Genomic DNA, 22,145 nt, shown 5'->3' on the forward strand with positions numbered 1-22,145 from the left:
GAAGGGCCCAAACATGGCTAACAGCAGCTTGTCACCACCAGCTTTGCTGAGGACTCTAGGGCAATACCTCATAGGGGTAAAATACTTAGTTAATTATGGGTTGAGCATGTGAATTCAAAGCAATTACTATGCTTTATTTTAAATTGATCACCCTTATTAAATTTGGCACTTTGGTTTACATTGTGGTGTCGCAATAGCTTCTGATTTCACATTCTCATTTGGAATTGTCTGAGCAGGTCATTAAAATCGCTGAGAAATTAATGTGCCCTCACATGTGTTGGCTCAAGACACTGAGGTATCATCCTGCTTGCTTGCCTTTCCCTGGTCCTCTCTGTACAATGAGATCTGTGGCTGCTCCTCTGGATCCTCCAAAGTCAAGCTTTCCTGTAAGGCAAGATTTTGAAGTATGAAGTGTACAATAATTATCCATGAGCTTCTTTGTGGGGCAAATTATAAAGAACCTCCAAGACAGGTTGAGCCTCCAGCTTCGTTGGCTCGTCCCATAGCAGTTTAATGGCTGTTGGGCCATTAATTGGCTTAAAAGCTCCGGCAGCTCTCTGGCCCAAGCATTTCTACTGGGAGGAGTTGCCCCTTTTGAGACTTCAGCGAGTCCTGGACAGGGAAGAGCTGCAATGAAGTCTGGAAGAAAGATGAGTCTAGGGTCTCATGGGGGCTAGGGCAACAGGAGTGGGTGGTTAGGTGCCGGGAACAGCGCCGTTGACATGGTGCCCAATTTCTCCCCCACCCTTGCCTATCATCCTGCTCCCGGACAGGGCCGAAAAACTCAGCCAATGGAATTTCATCTTCCGCATCCCTACTGTGTTCTCAATTTTGATTATTGTGGTTCTATGGCTTCTATTACGTCCGTGCTGCTCGGAAGCAGTGGGGTTGTGGAGGGCTGCCTAGGGGAATCCCTTGTGTCCCAGCAGCCATACTGCCATATTTCTGAGAGTCAAATATTGGGGAAAGGGCATGGTGTCTCTATTTGTTTCTCAAAAACAAGCCACGACTTCTATGGGTTCCCTTTCCTTGACCAGAACCTTTTGTACCCTCCACATGACATTTCTTAACCTAGCACCTAAGAGGCAACACATCATTTGACATTCAAGGTTGTAAGTGTAGAAGTGCCAATCTATTCACCTGACTATTGAATCTCTCATTACTACAGTGTTTTCCATTCCAAGTCTATGTTGGAAAATAGTTGCTCCACTTTTAGGTCTTGAGTCTATGAGTTCACTATGCGAGTAAACTCGAATTGCACATCTTCATATACACTTGTTAGTTGATGTTCGCTATCAATAACGGAGAGAGACTGACATAAGAACATGTGATTGTTTATTGCAAGAGGGCAGAGCGCTAAATCCTTGCGTGCTCCCACAACCACCTCCAGCTCTAGACTTACAATTAACCAGTAGCCCACACTGTACAGTGATTGGTCAGTACTGTCACATGGTTAGTCCAATTGCATTCTCTTAAAGGTACATGGAACTCCACTTTACCACATTTTCTTTGGAAAAATGTACTTTATTCATAAAATATCTGAAAGAATATTACAGTACATTTCTAAACTGCCATCACAAAAAGTGCAATCAAATTTAACTTTCACACATGGATCACGAGGTGTTTCAATACAAACAATGAATATTACAGTCATTTCAATATGGTCATTACAGACAGTCAGGCAGTGCAATGGGATTGGAGTTATCAACATTCATCATGTTGCTCTCTGAGGTGCTTCAATACAATTATAATACATTTAGTATTCACACTTAACCACATCACTATGCTGTAGTTTTGCTTATGGCGACTTGTAAGGGGAACTTGTAGGTGGTGGTGCTCCAATGCGCCTATTGCCATTGTTTTTTTAGGTGATGGGGATTGCAGATTTGGAAGGAGCCTGGACAAGATACTGCAGCGCATCTTGTAGATAGCACACACTGCTGTCACTGTGCGCCAGTGGTGGAGGGAATGAATTTTTAGATGGTGGATGGGGCGCTGATCAAGCGGCTGCTTTGTCCTGGATGATGTCGAACTTCTTGAGTGTTGTTGGAGCTGCACTCATCTGGGCATGTGGTGAACATTCCATCATATTCCTTCCTGACTTGTGCCTTGCAGATGGTGGAAAGGATTTGGGGAGTCAGGAAGGAAGTTATTTGCCATAGAATTCCTAACCTATGACCTGCTCTTGTAACTATACTAATTATATGGCTGTCCAGTTAAGTTTTCGATCAATGGTAACACCCAGTCCGGGATGTTGGTGGTGAGGTATTCACTGACAGTAATGTCGTTGAGCATCAAGGAGGGATGGTTAGATTCTCTCTTGTTGGAAATGGTCTTTGCCTGGCACTTGAGTGGTGTGAATGTTACTTGCCATTTATCAGTCCAAGACTGAATGTCATACAGGTTTTGCTGCATGCAGGCACGGACAGCAATATTAGCTGAGGAGTTGCTAATTGTATTAACTCTGTGCAGGCATCAGTGAATATCCCTTACTCTGATCTTCTGAGCTGTCATACTTATTTTAAAGGTTGACCCAATTCCTCGGCCCAACCATCTTCAGCTGCTTCATCAAGGTGAAGCAACTGAAGATGGTCAGGCCTAGGAATTGGGTATATTTTTGTCCTTTAAAATAAGTATAACTGTTCATCCATTTCTGTTTATGACTAGCATTATTCCTTCAAACAATTGGTACAGTTAGTCCAATGCTCTCACACAGTTGAGATTTTTTCTCCACATCATTACATTCAAAGTCAAAATATATTAATAAGCTTGTAAAAGTACACCTGGGTTTCCTCAAATATGATTTGTACCCATAAATCTGATAATTCCACTCAACAGCATGGACTGCTTCATTATCTGAGGAGTTATGAATGGTACTGACCACTATGCAACCTTCTTGACTGGCACAGTTCTTGTAGTCTAGATACATCAACAGTGTTATTAGGGATAGAGTTCGAGGATTTTGACCAAGAGATAGCAGTGCTGCCAACCCTCCAGGATTGGCCTGGAGTTTCTACGAATTGAAATCAATCTCCAGGACAGAGCTCTGCGCAATGTTGGAAAAAAAGCAAAGGGATCTTAAATAGATTGCTCTTTTTGTAAATTTCTTTCAACAATTCTCTTTCCCAGATATAAAATATGGAAAATGGGGACAAAAAGCTGTTTAGTTGACAGTCAAGCATCATCCAATTGTGTAATGTGTCTTTTTGCTTTCCAATTGGCATAGGAAGGCAGTATGTCACAAGGATGGATGTGTTGGCCGAATAATGGCAAAAGCGTGGAGGAAAGTTTTCTTTATTCATTCATGGGAAATGGGCATTGCTGGCTCGGCCTGCATTTGTTGCCCATCCCTAATTGCCCTTGGGTTGATGGTGGTGAGCTGCCTTCTTGAATCGCTACAGTCCATGTGGTGTAGGTACACCCACAGTGCTGTTAGTGAACGAGTTCCAGGATTTTGACCCAGCGAAGGTGAAGGAACAGTGATATATTTCCAAGTTAGGATGATGAGTGACTTGGAGGGGAACTTCTAGGTGCTGGTGCTCCCATGGATCTGCTGCCCTTGTCCTTCTAGATGGTAGTGGTCGTGGGTTTGGAAGATGCTGTCTAAGAAGGTTCAGTGAGTTCCTGCAGTGCATCTTGTAGATGGTGCACACTGCTGCCACTGTTTGTCAGTGTTGGAGGGGGTGAATGTTTGTGGGTGTGGTGCCAATCAAGCGGGCTGCTTTGTCTTGTATGGTGTCAAGTTTCTTGAATGCTGTTGGAGCTGCACTCATCCAGGCAAGTGGGGAGTATTCCATCACACGCCTGACTTGTGCCTTGTAGATGGCGGACAGGCCTTGGGGAATCGGGAGTTGAGTTACTCACTGCATGATTCCTAGCCTCTGACCTGCTCTTGTAGCCACTGAATTTATATGGCTAGTCCAGTTCAGTTTCTGGTTAATGGTAACTCTCAGGATGTTAATAGTGGGGGATTCGGCAATGGTAATGCCAATGAATGTCAAGGTCATCTTTTCTAACGTCTGGCGGCTTCTGCCAAAGTTTGGGAGAGCTGTCTCACAGACTAGTCAAGCAACAGCCTGACACAGTTATACTCACAGAATCATTTTTATCTGTAATGTATCAGATATCACCATCCCTGGGTATGTCCTGTCCCACACTCAGGACAGCCCCAGCAGGGGTGGCGGCACAGTGGTATGTAGACAGGAGGGAGTTGCCCTGGGAGTCCTCAACATCGACTCTAGACCCCATGAAGCCTCATGGCACCAGGTCAAACATGGGCAAGGAACATCCTACTGACTACCACGTACCGCCACCCACCCACCCACCCCCTTAGCAGATGAATCAGTAATCCTCCATGTTAAACACTACTTGGAGGAAGCGCTGAGGGTGGCAAGGGTGCAGAATGTACTCTGGGTGGGGGACTTCAATGTCCATCACCAAGAGTGGCTTGGTAAAACCGGTACTGACCGAGCTGGCCAAGTCCTAAATTACATAGCTGCTAGACTGGGCCTGCAGAAAGGTGGTGAGGGAACCAAGGGGAAAAAATATACTAGACCTCATCCTCACCAACCTGCCTCACAGATGCACCTGTCTATGACAGTATCGGTAGGAGTAACCACCGCATAGGCCTTGTGGGGACTAAGTCCCACATTGAGCATACTCTCCATCGTGTTGTGTGGCACTACCGCTGTGCTAAATGGGATAGAGTTCGAACAGATCGAGCAATTCAATACTAGGAAACCATGAGGCACTGTGGGCCATCAGCAGCAGCAGTATACTCAACTACAATCTGTAACCTCATGGACTGACATACTCCCACTCTGCTATTTACCACCTAGCCAGGGGGGTCAGCCCTGGTTCAGTAAAGATTGCAGGAGGGCATCCCATGAGCAGCACCAGCCATACCTAAAAATGAGCTGTCAACCTGGTGAAGCTACAACACAGAACTACTTACGTGCCAACATAAGCAGCAAGTGAGGGACAGGGCTAAGCGATTCCACAACCAACGGATCAGATCTAAGCTCTGCAGTCCTGCCACATCCAGCCGTAAATGGTGGTGGACAAGTAAGCAACTCACTGGAGGAGGAAGCTCCACAAATATCCCCATCCTCAATGATGGGGGAGCCCAACACATCAGTGCAAAAGTTAAGGTTGAAGCATTTGCAACAATCTTCAGCTAGAAGTGCCGAGTGGATGATCCATCTTGACCTCCTCCAGAGGTCCCTAGCCTCACAGATGCCAGTCTTCAGCCAATTCGATTCACTCCACGTAATATCACAAAATGGCAGGAGGCACTGGATACTGCAAAGGCTATAAGCCCTGACAGTATTCCGGCAATAGTACTGAAGACTTGTGCTCCAGAACTTGCCGCGCCCCTAGTCAAGCTGTTTCAGTACAGCTACAACACTGCCATCCACCTGGCAATGTGGAAAATTGCTCAGGTATGTCCTGTACACAAAAAGCAGGACAAATCCAAGCCTTCCAATTACCGCCCTATCAGTCTACTCTCGATCATCAATAATTGATGGAAGGTCATCAATGTGCTATCAAGCTGCACTTTTTTTAAAATAAGCTGCTCACTGACGCTCAGTTTGGGTTCTGCCTGGGCCACTCAACTCCTGACCTCATTACAGCCTTGGTTCAAACATGGACAAAAGCGCTGAACTCCAGAGGTGAGGTAAGAGTGACTGCCCTTGACATCAAGGCAGCATTTGATCGAGTGTGACATCAAGTCATGTGATGAAACCTCCAGGAGTGCATTTAAACCCAGTTGGCAACCCTAAGTGACAGTGAAAGAATCGTTATACCTTTCCAATTCAGGATGGTGTGTAACTTGGAGGGGAACCTGCATGTGGTGGTCTGGTGCCTTTGTCCTTCTAGCTGGTAAGAGGTCCTGGGTTTGGAAGGTGGTATCAAAAGAGGCTTGTCAAGTTGCCTTCCTTGGACTTTCTTTTATTGTCATAGGTATTCAGTACTAAAAAAGTGTTTATCAATTCCACACTATCAAAAGATTGCCTTATTGCCTACTGTCACACCAATGGCTCTGCCTGAATGCTAATCTTTTCCTGCAACATGCTTTCCGAGAAACCTTGAGATGCCCAAATATAATGAGAGTAGATTTGTTCCGTAAATTCAGAAACCTTGAATTTTAGCTAGGTTTGTTATCCCTCCAGGATTGTCCTGGAACTTCCAGGAATTAATTCCCCTGTACACTCCTGCAAGCAAAAAAACACAGGAGGTATTAAAAATGCTTTAAACAATTCTTTCAACGTTTTCATTTATTGGTTATAAACATATTGGAGATGGGAAAACAAAATGCTGTTTTACTGGATGGGGTGAAGACAGGAGATCCTTTGACAAAATCAGCAGAGTTGACAACCTTAACTGCATTGCAAGTTGGCCACACTGCCTGCAATTGTGGACATCCTGCTGTGATAGTGGAGGTAAGCGAAGCTATTTGACTACATATTTATGCATATGTATACGTCATGACTGGAAGTGATGCATTACCCATGTGGCATCACTATGATACCCAGCTGGGAGCACAAATGAGAAGTCTCTCAATAAAGCACCAAGTACAACATCTGTGCTGACACTACAACTGAGTTTGTGTTGATTTCAACAAAGATCATATAAAATGGTGGAGCAGGGTGGATTAGCAGCCTAACAAGAAGCGGAAAGCAAGCGGTGCTATCTGATCACATTTCTCTCGATGAATATAACAAAAGAAAAAATTAGAGGTGAGCTGAATGCACTCTGGCTTTTTGCAATGACTGGGGAAGGAAAATGCAGCAGCAGTATTAACCAGTGAGATGAGTACAGCGGTAACGTATTCGAACGTGGATTTTTATTTACAACATCGTCGCTTCTGCGCACCAGTAATCGGCCCTGCCACCAGAGGCTCTTTTTTTTGGGAAAAATATACTTTATTCATAAAATATCTGAAAGAACATTACAGTACATTTCTAAACGGCCATCACAAAAAGTGCAATCAGATTTAACTTTTATATATGGATCATGAGGTGCTTCAATACAATCAATGAATATTACAGTCATTTCAATACGGTCATTACAGACAGTCAGACAGTGCAATGGTATTGGAGTTATCGACATACATTATGTTGCACTCTGAGCTGCTTCAATAGAGAACATAGAGAAGTGTGAGATCAAACAGTTACAGGGATCACAAAATAAATGGGAATATACTAAGAGGGGTAGATGAAGTGAGTGATCTTGGCGTACAAGTACACAGGTCCCTGAAGGCAGCAGTTCAAGTAGACAAGGTTGTAAAGAAGGCATATGGAATGCTCTCCTTCATTGGTAGAGGTATAGAATATAAAAGTAAGGATATAATGTTGGAATTGTATAAAACACTGGTGAGGCCACAACTGGAGTACTGTGTGCAGTTCTGGTCACCACATTACAGGAAGGACCTAATAGCTCTGGAGAGAGTGCAGAGGAGGTTTACAAGAATGTTGCCAGGGTTAGAAAAGTGTAGCTACGAGGAGAGACTGGATAGGTTGGGGTTATTTTCCTTAGAACAAAGAAGGCTGAGAGGTGACTTGATTGAGGTGTACAAAATTATGAGGGGAATAGATAGAGTGGACAGGATAAAATTGTTTCCCTTGATGGAGAATTCTAGAACCAGGTGACATAGTTTCAAGATAAGTGGCAGAAGGTGTAGGAGGGACATGAGGAAGAACTTTTTTACGCAGAGGGTAGTGGGTGTCTGGAATTCGCTGCCCAAGTTGGTGGTAGAGGCAGAAACTTTAAACTCTTTTAAAAAGTACCTGGGTCTGCATTTAAAGTGCTGTAAGCTGCAGGGTTATGGGCTGGGTGCAGGAAGGTGGGATTAAGAGGGGCACCTGGGTGTCCTTAGGCTGGCATGGACAAGATGGGCCGAATGGCCTCCTTCTGTGCTGTAACTTTTCTATGGTTCTATGTTTCTAATACATTTAGTATTCACTACATACAATCTTTGTAAGTCGTACAGCCTGAGGGATCTATACAATTCCAAGCCTCTCATCTCCGTAAACTCGAGGCCCACACTGCAGCTGCACTCCTCAGGGTCCAATCCAGCTCTGTGGCCACTGTGATCAGCTACCACTTCACTATTAAGGTTTGCTCCTTAAGGCAAGCAGCATCAGAAGATTGAGACCATGGTGACTAGATACTCAGAAATGAATTGGGAGGGTCTCTGATATCCCGAGTGGATTTAAGCCATTCAGACAAAGAATAGAGTTATGCCTTCTAGATAATGGCTTGCAAATGCAAAAAGCGAGCAATCAAATCAAAATTGCAATAGACAATGAACCGTTTCGTAAGATAAACACCTCCATTTTATCTGAAACCAATCAAAGGTCCTGCAAAGGTCTGGTCACTGCTTGAAGGCCAACTTATAGCGAAGGTAAACTTCAGAATCCAGCATTTAGAGCTTATGAGGTTCAAACAGAAAATGAAAGAGAGCATCAATGAGTTCTTTAATATGTGCAGAGACAAAGGAAAAGCATGTGACTTCACAGGTGCAGAGCTCGCTGAGCATATCATGGAATTCGTCATCGTCACCACACCATTGGAGCACTCCAGGAGGATTTGCTTGACAAGCTGAAGGTATACAGCATAGATAGTGTGCTACAAGATGGATGGAAGTACGATGCCATCATAGCAAGGAGACAATGCTTACAAGCTCTAGAATCGAGAACAATTGTTGGTGCAATATGGAGGGCACCTAAGCAGAAGAAGACGTGTGTCAGTTGTGGGCTCTCCCATCAGCCACATAAGTGCTCAGCTTATAGTGACACTTGCAAGGCTTGCAGATTCAATGGACACTGGGTAAGTTAAGCAGAAAGTCCAGTAGAGAGGACAAAGGGAGAAGTTAGAGCAGACAGCGCTTTAGCCGTAGATGCACACCACCTAGAGCAGAGGCATCTCAGCACTGCCAGAAATATCGCCCCGTCCATGAAATGAAAAGCAGGCAGGAGGAGAAGTGATGGATGAAAACCAATACCAGACAGACTGTAAGGAACTATTCCACACAATCAGGCTGAGTCCATAGCAAAGATAGAAGCCTTCACAATGCTGCAGATCATGGGCCTGAACTTCCGTGGAGTGACAATCAGAGTTGGATTGCCATTCTGCCCCTACTTTTTTACCTTTAAATGTTTTCATTTCTGTCTTGCCCGACCTTCCGAGTCAGGCCAGTTGAGAACTGTGCAAGCAGCGTGCTCCTGAGGTCTTCTGTCGAGCGCTGGTGAGTAGGAGGGAAGGAGGCCATGTCCTCTGTTTTGTGGCACCTGCTGCTGCAAATCAGATATGTTTAAAGGTCCAACCAAGCAAGACTGGAAAACATCAACCGTGCATAAAAATTGACACAGGAGCAAATGGCAACAAAATTCCACTGCGGATTCTCGAGGACATGTACAAGGAGAAATGGAAGTTGGTAGTCCAACCTTCCAGCATGAAGCTCACTGCATACAATGGCTTACCAATCCACTGCTTAGGCACCTTGACTTTGAATTGTAGATACAAAGGGTCCTCCTGGACAGGACAAACATTTCATGTTGTGACCCCAGCTAGTCACAATATATATTAATGATTTAGATGAGGGAATTAAATGTAATATCTCCAAATTTTGAGATGACACAAAGCTGTGTGGGAAGGTGAGCTGTGAGGAGGATGCAGAGATGCTTCAGTGTGATTTGGACAAGTTGAGTGGGCAAATGCATGGCAGATGCAGTATAATGTGGATGTGAGGTTATCCACTTTTGTAGCAAAAACAGGAAGGCAGATTATTATCTGAATGGCTCTAAATTGAGAGCGGGGAATGTACAACGAGACCTGGGTGTCCTCGTACACCAGTCGCTGAAGGTAAGCATGCAGGTGCAGCAGGCGGTAAAGAAGGCAAATGATATGTTGGCCTTCATAGCGAGAGGCTACGAGTACAGGAGCAGGGATGTCTTGCTGCAATTATACAGGGCCTTGGTGAGACCACACCTGGAATAGTGTGTGCAGCTTTGGTCTCCTTATCTAAGGAAGGATGCTCTTGCTATAGAGGAAGTCAGTGAAGGTTTACCAGACTGATTCCTGGGATGGCGGGGCTGACATATGAGGAGAGATTGAGTCAGTTAGGATTATATTCGCTGGAGTTCAGAAGAATGAGGGGGGATCTCATAAAAACCTATAAAATTCTAATAGAACTAGACAGGGTAGATGCAGGAAGGATGTTCCCGATGGTGAGGGAGTCCAGAACCAGGGGTCACAGTCTGAGGATACGGGGTAGACCATTTAGGACTGAGATGAGGAGAAATTTCTTCACCTAGAGAATGGTGAGCCTGTGGAATTTGCTACCACAGCAAGTAGTTGAGGACAAAACATTGTATGTTTTCAAGGAGTTAGATATAGCTCTTGGGGCGAAAGAGATCAAAGGATATGGAGAGAAAGTGGGATCAGGCTATTGAGTTGGATGATCAGCCGTGATCATAGTGAATAGCGGAGCAGGCCAGAAGAGCCAAATGGCCTACTCCTGCTCCTATTTTCTATGTTTCTATGAATATTTCAGAAACTTCAGTGGCAGGGTTCCCAGTATACAACAAACTCATCGTAATAACAATCCATGATCTGAGCCAATTGAAGGACCATGACAATCCAGGTGCATGTACCCCCATTAAGTCAGTCAAAGGCTTCCAGAGATGTACCCAGACCGTTTCAATGCAGTGGGCAACTTCCATGGCAACACAGTCCTTCACCTCAAGGAAGATGCGACACCATCCATTGACCCACCACAAAAGTGTAGTGTGCATATATGGGACAAGTTAAGGATAGAGCTTGACAGCTTGGAGAAGGAAGGTATAATTCACCAAATACAGCACCATATGACTAGTGCAGTTCCACGATCACTGCAGTTAAGAAAGACGTTTCGATTTGGTTGTGACTAGATCCAAAGAGGCTGAACAAAGCCCTGAAGAGATGTCCCCGAGGTGCCAACACTGGAAGAATTCAGCCCAAACATTTGCAGGAGCAAGGCATTTTTCCAAGCTCTAAGCCAAGAATGGATATTGGTCAGTACACCTGTCAGAAGAATCACAAAAGCTGATGACCTTCAGAATTCCTTTTGGCAGATATTGCTTCCCTCGCCTATGTTTTGGGCTATCGATCAGCCAGGACATCTTCTAGCAACACATGGACCAAATAACAAAGCGTGTCCAAGGCTGCATATGCATCGCAGACAACATTGCTCTGATAAGGCATACAGAAGAGGAACACGATAGAAACCTCCACAGGAGGTTGCCAGGTGTGAAGGTTTAGTCTTCAATAGCAAGAAATGTTCCGTCAAGACAGACCACATCAATTTCTTTGGGTCTATCTATTCTAACATGGAGGTATTTGCCCAGATCCAAGTAAAATTGAAGATATTCGCTCCATGATAAACATTGCAGGATAAAGATGACCTAAAAAGATGCTTAGGATTTTTCAACTTCCTGGCATCATACATCCCAAATTTCTCAGAAAAGGCATCCCCACTTGAAGCTTTTGAAGAAAGACACATCATTCTCGCGGCGAGGTGACCATCAACATGGATTTATTGCACTAAAGAGGGCATTCTCAACCAAATGGTGTCTACAGTACTATGATTGACAGAAAGTGACAACGTGAGAGGTAGATGCCTCACAGAAAGGATTGTGCCTCCTGCAGCTCGGCAAACCAGTAGCATTTGGATCGAAGAGTCTATCATCTGCCTAGGCAAACTACTCACACATTGAATGTGAGACTCTAGCACTCGTTTTGGAATTACCAGATTCCATACATATATGTTCTGTAAAGAATTCATGGTCAAAGCAGAACATAATTCTCTAGAAATGATTTTGACAAAGCCGCAGACCAACGCACCATTTTACCTCCAGAGATTGCTAACAAAGATCCAAGAGTGATATTGACAGATAGTTCTGTCAGTCACTCTGAGTAGACAGCCTACCCCTGGAAAGACACAGAACATACCACTAGGTCGATGAGGTATGAACGGACAAAGAGGATGTCTACAACACTGATGTGTTTTGATCACAACAAATGAGGAATTCCAGATCGAGATTTCCCAAGATCCCGTAGTGAGAACCCTGTGGAAGATCATGGTCGATGGTTGGCCAGAAACCATCAAGGAGATACCCACACACCTGAGGATATACTGGCCATATCAGGATGAGATTGACATTTCAAATGGAGTGCTCTTCAAGGGCTGCCAGGTACTGATTCCAGCGATGCTTCGCTCAGGCATATTTGGTCAACTTCACCAGAGCCATATGGGGATTGAGGAGACTTGTTCATGACTCAGTGTTCTGGCCTGGCATATTAGCAAATTAGCATATTACCAGTTTTTAAAGGCTTATGATGCTTGCCAAGAACACCAAGCCAAACAACAGAAGGAGCCACCCCAGCCAAACAATATTGTGTCTTCTTCATGGACCAAGCTAGCAATGGACCTATTCACTGTCAACAAAAAGACTACCATTCCAAGTATTTGGTCATTCAAAGGCTCATGGGCACATAAAGTGCAGCAGTGGCAGCACTGTAAACGCCATTTTCAGCCTTTATGGTCCCCTATAGAAGCCATATCGGACAACAGTCTACAGTACAGTGGAAAACCCTTCCAAGACATGTGCGAGAAATGGTATGTCAATCACATCACATCATCTCCCTGGTATCCTTGCTCCAACGGATTGGCAGAGCACATGGTCAGAACAGTGAAGTCTCTGATCAAGAAATGGATAGAAACTGGGCAATACATTCAGGTCACTATGTTACATCTTTGGTGGACTCTTAAATTATTTTCCCAGCCGAAATCCTGTTCAGCTGGGCCAGTGTGGACCACTCTCCTGAGCCATCATCTCACAAAATTATCTTTGATCTCAGACCAACTGCAGCAAAACAGAATAAGATGAAGGACACTCATGATAAACATACCAGTGCAGAACTGCCTTCACTCCAAGTCAGTCAAATGATGAGAGTATCCCACCCACAAGAACAAATGCGGATTCCAGCAGAAGTGTCAAAGGTTTTGTAAGGAATCATGATACTACAAGATGACAACAACGAATGGAGCTACATTAAGCTGAAATAGGTCCCACCTCAGAACTTTGTCAGCCATGCACTAGGCAATTCAAATGCATTCCCTACGCACGAATGCCTGCACTTTGCTGACCTAGGGATGACAAGTACAAACCAAGCATACTGATACCTGAAAACAGCCATTTCAAACCCAAACTTCAGGCCAAGAAAACACAGTTCAAAATCACACCCATACATTGCTGCTACCAGGTCTGGTTGAGTCAGCCGCTGACCTGCATGTTTCCAAAGTTACAAAATGAAAAGCAGCTTATAAGTTTTGTTATCGTTTATGATGTTCTATATTAAGTAGTACTTATAGTTGCTTAGAAGTAAAGACTTATTGTAGTGACACCTATAGGCGTATAGTGTTACTAATGCAGGAGAATGTGTTAAATGAAAAGGTGTTCTAAAATACAAATTTGAAAATTATATGTACTAGAATACAATACTGCCAGTATTGATGACATTTTTCAATCCCATAACAAATATTTATTTGATACATTGAAATGTTAAGCTGAACTAATCCTCTGTTGAAGAGAAGGGGGATGTTGTGACAGTGGAGGTAAGCAAAGCAATTTGAATATATGTTTATACAAATATACGTGTCATGACTGGAAGTGATTCCATGTGGCATCAACATGATGTCCAGGCAGGAACACATGTAAGAACAGTCTCTCGATAAAGCACCATGTATAAAGTCTACGTTGACTTTTTGACTGAGTTTGTATTGATCTAAGTACAGATAATACAACAAGCCCAACTCAAGGCTTGTTTTCTTTTATCCCTATACATGCAAAATTGATCAGCAGAAAACCTTATCCATCAAGCCTGCCTCACACCGCATGATGGCTGGAGGATCATGACTAGACAATTCCCACACCATGCAGCCATGTAATCTTCTGGAAGAAATAAAAAAACCCAGGGCCAATAAGGAAAAAGGTACTCTGAAAAATTTCTCTTCAACCCCTGTGCTGACTGAAAGGAGTACAGATTATATAGCGCAAGTATTATCTACAAAGACAAACATCTTTTATATATTGTGATCTCTTGTAAGTGTTTTGGGAGGTATTTAATCTCCAAATCCACTTACTCAATATTAATTTGATCTTTTGAGGCTTTAACCATTCAGGCAATAGGAGACAAGTTAGTGATGTAACGTAGGAAACATTTATTAAGCAACAGAAGTTATACTTAACAAACTAGGCAGCAACTTTACTGGCTCAATGTGGTTCTTGCTTCCTGATTCAGCCTAGGGCACAAGGTGACACGGGTGCATGAACATGCTCTCTCTCTCTCTCTCTCTCTCTCAACAAGTAGTCTTCAGTTTAAAATTCAGGGCGTACCTTGGTCACTGAAAGCTGCTGCTTATTAACCCTTTCCAACCCACAACCCATGGCATGATCAAAGATGCTATTGCATTCTGATTGGTCCACATGAGGCAAATCCTTTTTCTAATTTGCTTAAGGGGTGCATGATAAATCTGTGATTGGTCCTCAAGGATGATTGATGTCACTTCCCACTATCCCTTGACCGGTTCCTTAAAATGCCAATTACTTGTGGGACCATCCTCCTCATTATAGTTTGTTTTTGTCACTTTTATGACTTCTTGCTAAAATAAAAGGATGTTTTATGATATCGTCTTTACCGTTTGTTTAGGATAGGGGGAATATGCTGTCATGCCCTCATGAATGATACCTAAGACCATAAGACGTAGAAGCAGAAGTAGGCCATTCGGTCCATCGAGTCTGCTCTGCCATTCAAGGAGATCATGGCTGATCTGATAATCCTCAACTCCACTTTTCTACCTTTTCCCCATAACCTTTGATCCCCTTACTGATTAAAAATCTGTCTGTCTCAGCCTTGAATATACTTAACGACCCGGCCTCTACAGCCCTCTGTGGTAAAGAATTCCACAGATTCACTAACCTCAGAGAATTCCTCCTCATCTCTTAGTCTTAAATCAGCAGCCCCTTACTCTGAGATTATGCCCCCTGGTTCTAGATTCTTCCACAATGGGAAACAACCTTTCAGCATCTACCCTATCAAGCCCCCTAAGAATCTTATATGTTTCAATAAGGTTGCATCTCATTCTTCTAAATTCTAATGAGTACAAGCCCAACCTACTCAGCCTCTCCTCATAAGAAAATCCCTCCATACCAGGGATCAACCTAGTGAACCTTCTCTGGACTGCCTCCAATGCCAATATATCTTTCCTTGGGGGACCAAAACTGTTCACAGTATCCTAGATGTGGTCTAACTAGTGCCTTGTATAGTTTTAGCAAGACTTCCCTATTTTTATACTCCATTCCCTTTGAAATAAAGGCCAACATTCCATTTGCCTTCCCTATTACCTGCTGAACTTGTATGCTAGATTTTTATGATTCATGCATGCAGACCCCCAAATCCCTCTGTGTAGCAGCTTTCTGCAGTCTTTCTCCATTTAAATAATATTCAGCTGCTCTATTCTTCCTGCCAAAGTGCATAACCTCATATTTTCCCACATTATATTCCATCTGCCAAGTTTTTGCCCACTCACTTAACCTGTCTAGATCCCTCTGTAGATTCTTTGTGTCATCCTTACCACTTGCCTTCCCACCTATTTCTGTGTTATCCACAAACACCCAAGTCATTAATATATATTGTAAATGACTGTGGCCCCAGCACTGATCCCTGTGGCACTCCATTAGTTACAGGTTGCCAAGATGAAAATACCACCCTTATCCCAACTCTCTGTCTTCTATTAGTTAGCCAGTCCTCTATCCATGTTAATATACTACCCCAACACCATGGGCTCCTATCTTATTAAGTAGCCTTATGTGCAATACCTTACCGAACACCTTTTGAAAATCCAAATATATTACATCTACTGGTTCCCCTTTATCTATCCTGCTTGCTACCTCCTCAAAGAATTCTAATAGATTTGTCAGGCATGATATCCCCTTCATGAAGCCATGCTGACTCTGCTTGAATATATTATACATTTCTAAATCTCTGCTTTTACACCCTTTATAATAAACTCTAACATTTTCTCAATGACGGATGTTCAGCTAACTGGCCTATAGTTACCTGTTTTTTGTCTCCCTCCCTTTTTGAATAAGAGTGTTACATTGGCAGTTTTCCAATCCTCTAGGACTTTTCCAGAATCTCATCATCTCAGATTTTGCTTAATTGGTGCAAGTTCCTCATTAAATCAAAACCTTTACCAGTGACTGTTCTTAGGGGCCATTTGCCAGGTGATGTTATTCTCTCTGAGGTTGTTGGTACTTGGAATGAGTTATTTTATTTTTAAAACAAAGAATAGAGTGGTAAAGTTGCTCATAACCTTAAAACTATGTAGACCTAATACAGAAGATTACAAATTACTGATACAAAAGATTACAAAGTAGGTTGTACTTAAAAGTTATACAAAATATGTATGAAATATAAGTGCATAGCAATAATCAGTGTTTAAAATGCAAGGTAGTAAAGTCTTCTTATGCATTCAGTTAGTGCATAGTTTTGCATGATAAAGGTCTAAAATGATTATACAGTTACAAAACTAATCACACACAGTTACAAAAGTTAACTCTAATGCAAAGAATACATTGAGCCAAATGGAATTGCTTTTTCCTAAAACACTACGAATTAAAACTAACTTAATGTAGGGGCTAATACAAAAACAAAGATACCTGGAAAAACTCAGCAGGTCTGACAGCATCTGCGGAGAGGGATACAGTTGACGTTTTGAGTCCTTATGACCCTTCATCAGGGGCTGTTGTTGTTCTTTCCTCCTCTCCACGCAATAAATCCCTTCTAACTTTCCTGCGCTGATAACACCAGGTTTCAATAAGGATAACAATACGAAGGGATATAAGCTCATCCATTCAACCTTGAAGGTTGCAAGTTCTCGCAATGTGGCTCTATGAAATGGAAATAAGTGCAACATAGGCTCTCCGGACCTGTGGTTCACTTCTCTGTCAAGTGAAGCTAAGCAGAGTCACATGGTGCTAAGATGCTAAAGTCCTCCATTGGTTACAGTTTAAACAGAATAATATACTATTAGGTTAATTAATATAACTTGTGTGTAATCTAAACTAAAACTAATCATTAAACATCAATTTCCCTATACTCTGTTCAATCATAATCCATTACACCATCTGGCAATGTATTCCAGATGCTCACTACGCTCTTTGAGAAGAAGAACCGCCTAGAATTCAGCCTATTTCCATGCTCTTGGATATTATTTAATTTGATTTTTTTATTTATTGTATTAATGGGGCCCTAGCTGGCACTTGGCATATTGATTTTATATTCCTGTTTGGCGACACTGGGGCTATCAAAAAAGGTTGATTATGGTATAGTTTTAACTTGTCCCTGGTTGCAATCTTTTATACTGAAATAATAAAGAAGCACGCGTGAAGAAATTAGGTGTATATCTATTCCTCGTGTTACAAAGTTCGTGTACTTACGCAGATCATAAGGGTCATCCTTGAGTTGTTAGCGTTTTGGAGAAGAATCAGCTTTCGCTAGTTTTTGTTTAATGTGCACCATCGCAAAGGTATAGGATTTAACATCTGTTGTGACTGAGATATATTATGCGATTTCCTTTCAGTAGCTCCCAGCACTAAACCCCCAAATTGCCTCACACAAAGTCAAGCAAGGAGGAAAATGAAAAGTGTAACACTCAGCGGAACTGTGGTGCTGCAGTCAGAGGCCCGGGGAAGGTTTTTGGTGTCACACTTCCAGGCAGGCTAACCGTTTGCAAAAGACGGTTACAGGTGACCGGCCGGCCGGCGCGCGCGTGGGGGGGCTCCGAGCCGTTAATTCACTGAAATCTCAGGTTCCTGCTTCAGGCTGGAGGATGTCGCGTGGTAAAGGGAGCAACATTTTCAGCGGATACCGGGCGCTGGCGCTTTACTGCAACCAGGTCCCACACGTGGTCCGGTTCCACCAGAAGCACCGAGAGTTTTACCTGGTAACTGCGGTGGGGGCAGTTTTCCACACCTACAACGTGAGTAATGCCACTCCCTGCGTATTAATAACAATTCCACACCTACAACGTGAGTAATGCCACACCCTGCGTATCAAATAACAGCTTCCATGCCCAAGCTGTAAGTGATTTCTTCTTCATCTGTGAGTCCTTATGGCTGAAGCGTCCGATGCAGAATTGACATCAATGTCCATTGAACTGGCAGTTCATGTTGGAGGTGCTTGAGGCAGCTTCTGCAGCTGCATCACCTCCAGCCTTCCCCTGGGCAAATCGGGTGTTGAGAGTTTGGTGTAGATGTTCCTCTCAAGATGCTGAGCCAAGTTTTGATGCCTGCAACAGTCAGAAAACGTATCAAACTTCTGTCTCTAAATCAGTGTCTCCAATACTGAGATTATGTTTCAGCCATCAACAGACATAATCCTAGATGGTATAAGTCTCAAGGCTGTAGAAAAATTCTCATACTTTGGCAGCTTGCTCTATAGGATGCAACTATTGATGAAATTGGGTATTTCTGGTGGAATTCCAGAGCTTTGATGTGGCACTTTAACAGAGCCAGGACTCTGTGTTATGGATAAAAGCAAAATACTGCGGATGCTGGAAATCTAAAACAAAAACAAAAATACCTGGAAAAACTCCGTAGATCTGATAGCACCTGCGGAGAGGAATACAGTTAACGTTTTGAGTCGGACTCGAAACGCTAACTGTATTCCTCTCCGCAGATGCTGTCAGACCTGCTGAGTTTTTCCAGGTATTTTTGTTCTTGTTATGTGCTATGGAACTGTGTGGTGAGGACAATGGCTTGGTAGAGTTTATTTGGTCTTCAGCTTAACCCTGTGCTGCTTCCAGACATAATCGTGCAGTCAGAACTTCCTTTCTGGATGCATACATGGATATCTTGTTCAATAGTTGCATCCTAGAGAGCACGCTGCCAAAATGTGAGAGCATTTCTACAACCTTGGGACCTATGCCATCAAGGATTATGTCTGGAGCTTCATATTGTTTGTCTGGCGCTGGCTAAAACATACCCTCAGAATTGGAAACACATTCGGAGGACGAGGTTTGATATGTTCCCTGACTTCCAGTTTGCAGTAATTCAGGGTGATCTGTCGCATACAGGTCATTGGAGGATTACTGTAATGCACATACCAGTAGATGGTCACCTGTGACAATGAGTTAAAGTAAAAGAATTTTTTTTTAATTTAAAGAGCACCTTTCATATCCTTAACATGTCTTGAGGCACTTGACAGCTAATGAATTACTGTTATGTAGGCAAATGCAGCAGCCAATTTGAATGCAGTGAAGAATAAATGTTGGCCAGAGCACTACTCAATTTTTAAGCTCAAAGCAAAAAAGTATTCAAAGGTAGATGGGGTCTCGATTAATATTTCATCCAAAGGCTGGCACCTCCGACTGTTCCAGAATATTGGTGCTGTATTGAAGTATTGGATTAGATTATATGCTCAGATTAGAGCATAGGGTATCGGGTGATCATCAGGACAGGGAGAAGAGAGGTGGGAGGCAGTGCTGAGAATCCAAAGAGCATTGAATTGGCAAACAAGCATTCCATATTGGTGACCAACAGAGGCAGTCATGAAGAATGTCACTGTACTTGGGCTTTTGTAGTTGGGAATAGGCAATAACTTAAATTATTATAGCACAATTAATGTAGAAAAATTGGAATGCAGAATTTGATTGGAATTACAAGGCTGAAAATTTTGGAGCGGTTGCAGAGGGAATGGCTGTGAAGGAATTTATAGACAAGGATTTTGCATTTGCATGCATTGAGGGAATGGGAACTGGTGAGGTTGTGGGAAATGGATGAATTATTGCACAAGCAGCAAGAATTTTAAAAAAATAATTTACACTTGGGTGTTAACAAGGTTACATTTACTGGCCATCCAATATGTTAACAGGAGATGCTGGGCTGCTGCCTTAAACCACTGCAGTTGTGCTGATGGTATTATGTAAGAAATCTAGGACCGCAGAAATGATGAAGGAGACAATGAGATCTCTAAGTCAGGATGGTTTGTTATTTGTAGGTGGTAATGTGCCAGAGCAGCACCCGTGGTGGCCAGAGCAGCGCAATTACAGTATGATGAATATTGACATATTTTCAGTTGCAAAATGTTGAAAGTTCTGGTGGATTATTTACACTAGAAGTGTTGACATAAAAGGGTGACAGAAAATTGACTGTTGAAAATGAAATTTGTGATCAGAAACTGCACCATGCACAAAACCTTTAATATACACACTTGCACTATTGCTGTGTTGCTGGACTATTAATACAGAGATTATAAATTCACACCCCACTGTGGCAGTTTGAAATTTTGAATTCAAATGAACATAAACAGGAGCATGAGTAGACCAGGTTAATTCAGTTTTTAAAGTTTGGCAATAAAAAGCTGGTATCAGTACCATGATCAAATCCCCCATCCTGGAAGTCACTATTTACTAAAAGTGGAGCTTGGCCAGCCATATAAATGCTGTGGCTACTAGAGCAAGTCAATGACTGGGTATTCTGCGTCAAGTGGTTCACCTCACAACTCGCCAGAGCTTCAGCACCACCTGCAAGGCGCATGTCAGGAGATTGATGGAGTACCCTTCACTTGATTGGATGGGTGCAATTCCAACTCAATTGGAAGGTCAACATGACCTGTGACAAAAGCAGTCTGTCTGATCAGTGCTCCATCTATCAGCAGAGGATGCACTGAGGCAACTTGGCAAAGCTTCTTTGGCAGCACCTCCAAAACACGCAACTTTTGCTTCGCTTTGAAGGACGAAGGTAGCATATGCATGGGAACACTGCTTAAAACTGCCAAATTCTCTTTAAGCCACTGGCTTGGACATGTGTTGCCATTTGTTTGTTGCTGCTTGGTCAAAATTCTGGAATATCCTAGTAACAGCATTGGTATCTTCACCAATACTTTTACCACATGAACTGCAGTGGTTTTTATGCAATCCTTGATTTTTATGCTGTATAAGTTGGTTTTCCATTCTGAAATACTTTGACAAGTTTCATCAGCATTGACCACATCACTTGTATATCACTATTCACATAGAAACCAACAATAAGCTAATCACTAATGTACAATTTTGTTGCTTAACAGGTGAAAAGACTTGGGATAGTTGCAGTTAGTAAGTATGCACATTTATATTTGTATTCATATTATGAAAATTTGAATTATTGTTTGTTTGTACTTGGAGAATTCTCCTGTTTCATTTTGATGACTAGTGTGATCTAATTATAATGAAAGCTCATTTTGCATCATAATTGAAGATATGAGTACGGGTAATTTGTTACACTTGCAAGGTGAGAAATATACCTCAAGGCCCAGGAGCAGTTAGCAACATAAAATTCAAGACTATTGAAAAGAAATGCAGACTATTCTAAGAAACAGATTTTATTGCTCTTCAATCAGCAATCTGAATGTGGGCATAGTTTGCAGTTAGTGTGGCGCAGAGATGGGGGAAGAAATGCGTATACCGATCATCATATTCTCGCGGACCTTCTTGCATTTGGTGGGTTTCTTCACATTATAGAGGATCTTTGTTTGTCGTATGAGCTTGTCCGGTTTTTCTGGCTGATTATATTCTGCATATTTAACTTAGGTTTGCACAGCTTTCATGTCCATTGTTTAATATCAGAATCATTATATCTTGTATATCTTCCATGCCCTTAAACAGGACAGTGCAAGTCATAGGGCTGATTCTGTAAGGCTTCACTTGCTGGTAAGAGTGTGAGGAAGAAGACCTTGTGTTCATAATGCCTTTCTGTACCTCTGGATGTCCCGATCCTTTTTCCTGCCAAGCATGTGTTATTGAAATGTTATTATTATAATGTAGGGAATGTCGCCAGCAAAGGCCCACAAATATCAATGAGATAAATAAACAGACGACCTGTTTTTGATGTTGTTGGTTGAGGGATTAAATATTATTTAGGACTTATTATAAGAGAACTCCCCAGCTCTTTGCATAGTGCTGTGAGATCTTTTACATCCACGTGAGAGGGTAGATATGTCCTCTGTTTAAAGCCTCATTTGAAAGATAGTACTTCTAAAAGTACAATACTCCCTCTTTA

At 42.6% G+C, this 22,145-nt stretch overlaps 1 protein-coding gene and 1 long non-coding RNA gene across 3 annotated transcripts in view; one reads left to right on the forward strand and one right to left on the reverse strand.

Annotated features, from left to right (window-relative positions):
• Positions 1-4,322: 4,322 nt before the first annotated feature.
• LOC144690388 (uncharacterized) lies at positions 4,323-17,723 on the reverse strand. The gene is made up of 3 exons (XR_013578876.1): positions 17,547-17,723; positions 6,856-6,941; positions 4,323-6,215 (listed from the first exon to the last, which is right to left on the reverse strand). It is a non-coding gene; the product is annotated as an uncharacterized LOC144690388 (long non-coding RNA).
• Positions 17,724-17,792: 69 nt separating this feature from the next.
• Positions 17,793-22,145, forward strand: part of wdr36 (WD repeat domain 36) — a 109,891-nt gene continuing 105,538 nt past the window's right edge. The window contains exons 1-2 of one of the 2 annotated variants that reach the window (XM_078566196.1): positions 17,793-18,088; positions 21,175-21,202. In XM_078566196.1, the coding sequence (XP_078422322.1) occupies positions 17,939-18,088; positions 21,175-21,202 (178 nt within the window). In that variant the 5' untranslated portion in view covers positions 17,793-17,938. The remainder of the gene's footprint in view (positions 18,089-21,174; positions 21,203-22,145) is intronic. The other variant, XM_078566199.1, reaches the window with a different exon arrangement.

Source organism: Cetorhinus maximus, chromosome 2 (genome assembly GCF_964194155.1).
Source record: "Cetorhinus maximus chromosome 2, sCetMax3.hap1.1, whole genome shotgun sequence".
Taxonomy (NCBI): domain Eukaryota; kingdom Metazoa; phylum Chordata; class Chondrichthyes; order Lamniformes; family Cetorhinidae; genus Cetorhinus; species Cetorhinus maximus.